Source organism: Hylaeus volcanicus, chromosome 3 (assembly GCF_026283585.1).
Source record: "Hylaeus volcanicus isolate JK05 chromosome 3, UHH_iyHylVolc1.0_haploid, whole genome shotgun sequence".
NCBI classification, from domain to species: domain Eukaryota; kingdom Metazoa; phylum Arthropoda; class Insecta; order Hymenoptera; family Colletidae; genus Hylaeus; species Hylaeus volcanicus.
This window is the reverse complement of record NC_071978.1, coordinates 27997042-28003960: the sequence shown is the minus strand read 5'-3', so window position 1 is coordinate 28003960 and position 6919 is coordinate 27997042. Positions and strand designations below refer to the sequence as shown.

Genomic DNA, 6919 nt, shown 5'->3' with positions numbered 1-6919 from the left:
TCGTAACGTTGAAAGTAACGAGGACGACTATAATTAGTTTGCTGTCGCAAACAAACCATTATTTAATTTAGTTTTCGACTGTTTGTTCTACGATCGCCAGGGGCTCTGTAAACGTTTCAAATGAATTCGCCAAATTGACGTTTAAAACGAATTTATTTAAATTAATTTATAAACAGCGCACGAAACGAAAGTATTATTACGGAATCCATTATTGTAGAATACTGTGAGCGATTCGAAATTGCATGTAATGGATTTAAAAATGACGTCTACTCGATTACGTTATTCGCGGCGCATGCACGGCCGAGTTATCGAAAATCGGACAATTTATGACGTCGTTACCGCGCCCCGCGTCGAACGAATTATAAAATTTGTAATTCGGGTCCGCAGATCGAGCATTCATTAATTGAAAACGTCAGCACGCGCGATAAAATTAAACACCAATGAGAGTAATCAGAGCTTTCCACGTTGCGCGCGGAGCTTCGATTTTTGAAACGTCAATAAACCCGACGCGAAAGCTGCACGGTAGACCGTTCTTTATTTATTTTTTGTATTTATTTATTTATTTCACGTCTTTATCCGAGCCGCATTCTGTTGCGCCGAATCGCTCACCGTTGTTCGGGGATAGGCAAAAAATTATAAGCAACTATTACTCATTGAATAAACATACTCGTCGGTTCGGTAACTGTCGCGTGGTTACTGTATTTGCACACGTCTTAACTCGCACTTGTTATCTAAATAATTTAGATGAATAATCTTTAACGATTATCCTGTGGAAATTACATCTAATTCAACTTCTCTATGGAAGGTATGGAAACCCAATCAATCCGTTATTTCCTTAGCGCTGAGAATTAAATATGTAATAAGGGTATAGGTTTCGAGTACGTGTTTTTTAATTCGAATAAACTGCCATTAAACGGTCAAATATAAATAGCACGACGAACTGGCGTAATATTGTAACCGAAAAATCTCTGAAAATGTACTCGTAATTTCTGTCTCGCGTCAAGGATCAATTTCACTGGGAAATGGTAGCACGCTTCAACCGGTAGTTCATTTGCAGCGAAAAAATACACCGTACGCGTGCAAATATTCCAATTTGCATTTAGATCAGTTTTTTGGCATTGAGAAATTGAATTAAGCACCAACGATGCATATCTATGCGAAAATGTTCTCGAAATCAGCAGCACGCAATTAACTAGTAACTACTTAAAAAAAAAGGGGGGGGGGGGAAGTGCAAATACACAAGCGCTAAACTTTTTTTCGAATAATGGTAATGGTTTATTTTGTAATAACATGCAACTTGTCAATTTTGTCATTTATTGTTTATCAGGGAAGTATACATTGAATTACATGAAATATTTTGTTGGCTGAAAAATTATGGAAAATAGGTATTAATCGCTAGAATATCTATATTCTACACCGTGTATCCTGGGAATTTAGCTGAAAGCGGATTTTGCATATCGATTAAAAAGTAAATGGTCCCAGCTATACCTAGAATAATACATGTGCGTATTATTAATTCAAAGAAAATATTCGCGATTATAATAACTACCTTCGAATAATGAAAATGGTCGATCGGCAAGTTTCATTTGATGTTTTCCATAATCCATGCACCAGAAAGCAAACTTACAAGCCCTATCCAAGTGTTTGACATCCTAAAGGATTTGATATTCCGTTAGTATTTATATCAACCTTGACATAACCTTACTATGAATGTCATCTAACTTTTGTCTGCTGAAAGAGAGATAAGAATGTATAAGCATTCCCAGCTACTCCGTGACATATTCCGCATCCCTTTTTAAGCAATCCTCGGGAATAAACCACTTCTCCGCATTGTAGAGCAGTATTCAGATACTGATCATCCTGATATATCTGTTTAAACACAGATATCGTCGTATCGAAGGAATTTAATTCTATTGACAGTATTATATAAATATAATAGCAATAACCTCGTAAGCTAAACAAAACAACATAGACATTCCGGGTGCTCCGTGGCACCAGTGTACTAATTTGTCTGTACGACTTCCAATGGAAGATGGAAAGTTCCAAGACGGGTACTGTAAGCTCTGGAGAAATTGTAATGCCGGTTTTATCTCCAGTTCCAATTGGCTCGATGTTAAGTACTGTCGTGCCTACAAAATATGTAGATTAAAACATTTCGAAAAATTATTTTCTGGTATATTTTTCAAAATAAAAATTAAATCGGTAAATCAAGCGTACTTGCAATAATAGATATAGGATTCCAGCCAATCCATGTGCAGCGCCAAGGTATTCTGAATCATGCCAGGCATACATTATAGGTGTTTTGTATGTTGTTGATGTGGAATATGTATGTCCAGAGTGAATAATAACTGCAATGACCTGAGAAAATATTTTTTAATAACCACGACTGATTCTATAATGAAGTACATACTATCCATGTTTTAATTTTTATTTTAACTGTTACAGAATGTACCTGCTTAATAAGCTCACCCTCTACAGGTGGTGGAGATATATTTGAATTTAAAAATAGAAGAGAAAATAGATAGCCAGCCCTTCCATAAAGCAATTCATCAGGCAAGGTGACATCCTCCAGTATGTACGGTGAAAATGACTTTAGTCTATAGTACAATACAAATCAATATATTTCTATGTAAATATTATGAAACACTAATTAATTATATATGTATATGTATATATAAATATACTTAGATATCATATTCCGTGATTCCTCTACATTGCCTTGAGTGTGGAGAATAACAGCGTTTAAGGCTAATGGACCCGCAATGCCAGTTAGGAATGTAATCTCCCTTCTACCTCTAAACTTACTTATGCACACTTTTAATAATTCTGCAGCTTTCTGTGCAAAATTTATATTCAATAAAAAATTATTTTGTATCGATATAAAAATAGCTAAAGGTACTTACATCGATGTAAGAAGGTTCATTAACACACTTTCCATAATGATAAAGCATGTATGCAATCCCAGCTGATCCTGTGTACATAGAATAGTCATCTTTCCTTGTCCAAACATTTTTCTGTTCCACCATCAACTGGTCCACCAAACTTTTTGTATGTGTACGTAATGTTTCTTTAAAATCGTCATTAACCTAACAAATACAAATTTCTTTAGTTTCGTACATCGATACTTATACAAATAAATATATATATTTACATATGTTTTACCTGCTTCGTATCTTCATTTACAAGAGGACGACACAATGTTGAATTGTCAAGACAATCGTTAAATGGATTGTCATAATATCGAGAATTATCCATTTCGGTGCAAAGTAAATGTCTAATTTCCTAAATATTCTTTATGTATTGTAAAACATAAGCCTTCTCTGTATTGATTTTACATTTGAAGTTTACCTAATATTATACGTGTACATAAATAAATGTTTGATATTATAAAAGAAACTGTTGTAAATAGAGACCTCTTTAACAGGCTAGAAATACCACCAGAGGGCTAAGAAAAACGATCAGTCGTTTCCCGTAAATAATAATTTGTATTTGTAAACATTTATATTAATTGTACGTCTATAACTAATTTTATTTCGAAAATCGCTCTGTAGAATACATATGTACACTATTTCTATTGGTCTCTTGGAAGATATAGCAGTAGTCTAGTAGTGCATGGTAGTGAATACCGGTGCATACAAAATTCCAGATGCAGCAGTGCGGTTGAACGGGATTTGAAACAAAATTATTGAGTATGAAAACGTATACCCGAAGTGTTCCTGTTACAACGCTTATAGTATCTAATGCATAATATTTTTCGAAACGTGCGAAATCAACTGATCAAGTTTTCAATTTCGCCGGTCACGTTGTTCCTTCAGCATACCTAACTGCAGTCCAACCAATGCAATTTCATCACTTCCATGGCATGCGTCGAGGGCTATCCTCGAGTACACAAGCTTTGAAGTAAATCGAGAACCCTCGAGAAGATTCAGAGACGAGAAGTAATGGCAAGACGGAGAGAAAACGAGAGGAGAGAGATTCGCACACCTGTCTGAATCTCGAGTAACGAGCCAAGAGAAACACAAGGCGACCCCACGAATTCGTGATGCTCCTTTGAGCTCCCCTTTTCAACCCACCGCGATGCGCGGAGCCTGGAGAACGCATGAAACCGGTTCCTGTAGTATTTATGCACCTTCTGCGTATGCGACTTGCACCTACGACTGCATCTGATGCACCCAACCGTCTCAAGCCCTTTCGCCTCCTTTTACCAAACCGACACATGCATGCACCAGACATCTTTCCATACATTCGTCAATCTTTTCCCCTTTTTTAAGTGTCACCTCACACGTTCTAGACTTCAAACGAGTTTCCTTCGCGTCGTTCATGATGAAAGTGAATCTTCGCAAACAGAAAAAATGTTAACTCATTAATCAAAGCCCTTCCCGGGTGAAATAAGTTTAAAAGAATGTTGCATAAGTATTGTCTGTGGGCTGTTCTAGCAGAAATCTTTGTACTTAGTATTTTAGATGTCTCCAGTAAGAAGTGTAATTCATGAAAGTTACGTATGACCAGGACTTCGCAGCTGCCTACGAAGCAGACATAGATTCAACAGAAGTTACATAAGTTACTATTTATGCTAAATAACTGCAAATTTATAGAGAAAATAAGTATAAACATATAAAATAAGAAATTGCAATTCAAATTTTCGCGCTCTTCTCTTTGAACCCCGTAGCCATCTAGCGGTAGAAATGACGAACTAATTTTCGGAGTATGGTCAGCGTCTCTATCGGGAAAACGCTCGAGTTTGTTGCCGAATAGTTCCTACGTGCACTGGTAGAATGGCGCCATCTAGCCGTTTCAGTGGGAACTATTCAGCAACAAACTTGAGCGTTTTCCCGATAGGGAGCGCTGCCATGTCATTTACCGACATGTCGGTAAATGAACAAATGACGCCATCTACCAGTGCACGTAGGAACTATTCGGCAACAAACTTGAGCGTTTTCCCGATAGAGACGCTGACCAAACTCCGAAAATTAGTTCGTCATTTCTACCGCTAGATGACTACGGAGTTGAAAGAAAAACGCGCGAAAATTTGAATTGCAATTTCTTATTTTATATGTTTATATTTATTTTCTCTGTAAATTTATAATTATTATGCATAAATAGTAACCATTTATTGCTCCACTTGTTGTTTGTAACATAATTTTGACAGAAAGAAAGACACAATATATTGTTGTAGTTTTTTTATTATAGACATTATTCTTCAGATACATTTCTATTACACCTAAAGGAGTCATAAGAAATCAATATAGAAAAATAAACATTTATTAAATATACATTTATCTTTGCAAAACTAGAGACACAGATTGAGAAATATGCGTGTTAAGCTAAAACCATCTGTTAAACATTCACTTTCTTTAACATTATGTTTATAACAAATCTTATCTTTATTTACTAATTTATTTAGGAATCATTTATACTCGTGCATACTTTTTGGAATGTAAACAAAGTTACAATGGTTCGACGTGAGATAAATGAGCTGTTTCCGCAGCCTCGCCAAACTCTGGCAATGTAAGTGCATCTTCTGAGGATGATGAGTCGGATGGCTCTTTAAAAGATAAAGCATTGTAGTATTAAGCGTGTACAATCGTTTATCACGTTAGAAAAAAAATGAAAAAAAAAGCAACTTACGATCACCAACAGTTGTATCCTCCTTTCCTTCTTTGGTATTTAAATCATTTGTATGTTCTTCTTTTTCTTCAGTCTTACTTTCTTCGTAACTGAAACCATCATCTCCAGTTTCCTCGTATGCGTGAAAATGGAGATAAGAAAGAATGCACACAAGGGCTATGAAAAACAAATTTGTACTGATACCAACAAAGCTAGACAAGATTGGCCAGTGAAACATTAGATAGCGTAGGCCTGATAAGTGTGCATTAATCATAATGTTTGCAGAGTAAAATTCAATGTGTCTTGATTGTATCTCAATAATAATAATTGTAACTGGATGACTTTGATCCTCTTCAAAATTACCAAACAGTTCAAGGTTTATGTTTTGCTTCTCTTCCGTGGTACCAAAAATCATCATAGGTGAAAATGTAAATGTTGTAAGAGCATGTAACAATGTACTGCGATAATGCAACATGGTAGATCTACATGCATGTTTTACAAGGAAACCATCTCTGCTACGTAATTGTGCACAAACCATAAACATCCCTATATTTGAGGACTACACTTTAATAATTATGTTTTCATATTTTCTATGAGAGAAATATAATTGCCAATATTACCAAGTTCCTTATTAGCTGGAGATTCTGGCATTTCTAAGTGCAAGTTGACTTTATAAGGCTGTCCAACCATTAAGAGTTGCTGCTTATTTGTTAATTGTACATGTGCCAATGGAAAACTACAAATTCCTTTCTGTTCATTGCATGACCTGTAGTGAAAAAACACTGTATAAAAAAACAATACGACATAAATTATTTCGTTTTACCAACGTACAAGTGAGAAGTAAAACTCACTTAAACTGCAAATGCACCGGTCGTATGTACGACATACTCGGCATGTAGGCATAATAAAATGCCGTATAGAGAAATACAGATAACCAAACGACGAAGACTGCGCTAACAATAATAATTCCGCCACTTAAAATTACATCTCTGGCGGTCTGTACACTTTTCGATGTTTTTCTTTGAACGTTGAACCATTTTTTATTGACTAGCTCTAATAACCTCGAAGCTAACATTGCAAACTGTTGCAAACAAATTACTATTTACTCGTGGCAAAAGTTGGCGTAGTAACTACGGAATTTTAATTGTGCGTCATAAATTGCTACATACGATAAGATAAATTATTTATCGCCTTGTTAATTTTCATGTTTAAAACTACACTACAGGTTAAGTGCATTTCAACGGCGCCAAACAGCGCTAATGAAAAAACCAAAACAGTAAGGAGCACGTGGAGGGCAATTATATATATGTAT

At 35.7% G+C, this 6919-nt stretch overlaps 2 protein-coding genes across 2 annotated transcripts; both read right to left on the bottom strand.

Annotated features, from left to right (window-relative positions):
• Window positions 1–1294: 1294 nt before the first annotated feature.
• Window positions 1295–3577, bottom strand: LOC128873218 (lanC-like protein 2). Its single transcript, XM_054116615.1, has 9 exons — window positions 3163–3577; window positions 2904–3086; window positions 2685–2836; window positions 2453–2597; window positions 2218–2358; window positions 1947–2129; window positions 1723–1869; window positions 1550–1652; window positions 1295–1488 (listed from the first exon to the last, which is right to left on the bottom strand). Exons 1-9 carry the CDS (start codon window positions 3253–3255, stop codon window positions 1412–1414), a joined length of 1224 nt encoding a protein of 407 aa, XP_053972590.1. The 5' UTR covers window positions 3256–3577; the 3' UTR covers window positions 1295–1411.
• A 1588-nt stretch (window positions 3578–5165) lies between these two features.
• LOC128874187 (seipin) lies at window positions 5166–6866 on the bottom strand. The gene is made up of 4 exons (XM_054118651.1): window positions 6459–6866; window positions 6228–6373; window positions 5629–6153; window positions 5166–5545 (listed from the first exon to the last, which is right to left on the bottom strand). The coding sequence occupies exons 1-4, from the start codon at window positions 6680–6682 to the stop codon at window positions 5448–5450; spliced, it is 993 nt and encodes a 330-aa protein (XP_053974626.1). The 5' UTR covers window positions 6683–6866; the 3' UTR covers window positions 5166–5447.
• Window positions 6867–6919: the final 53 nt, after the last annotated feature.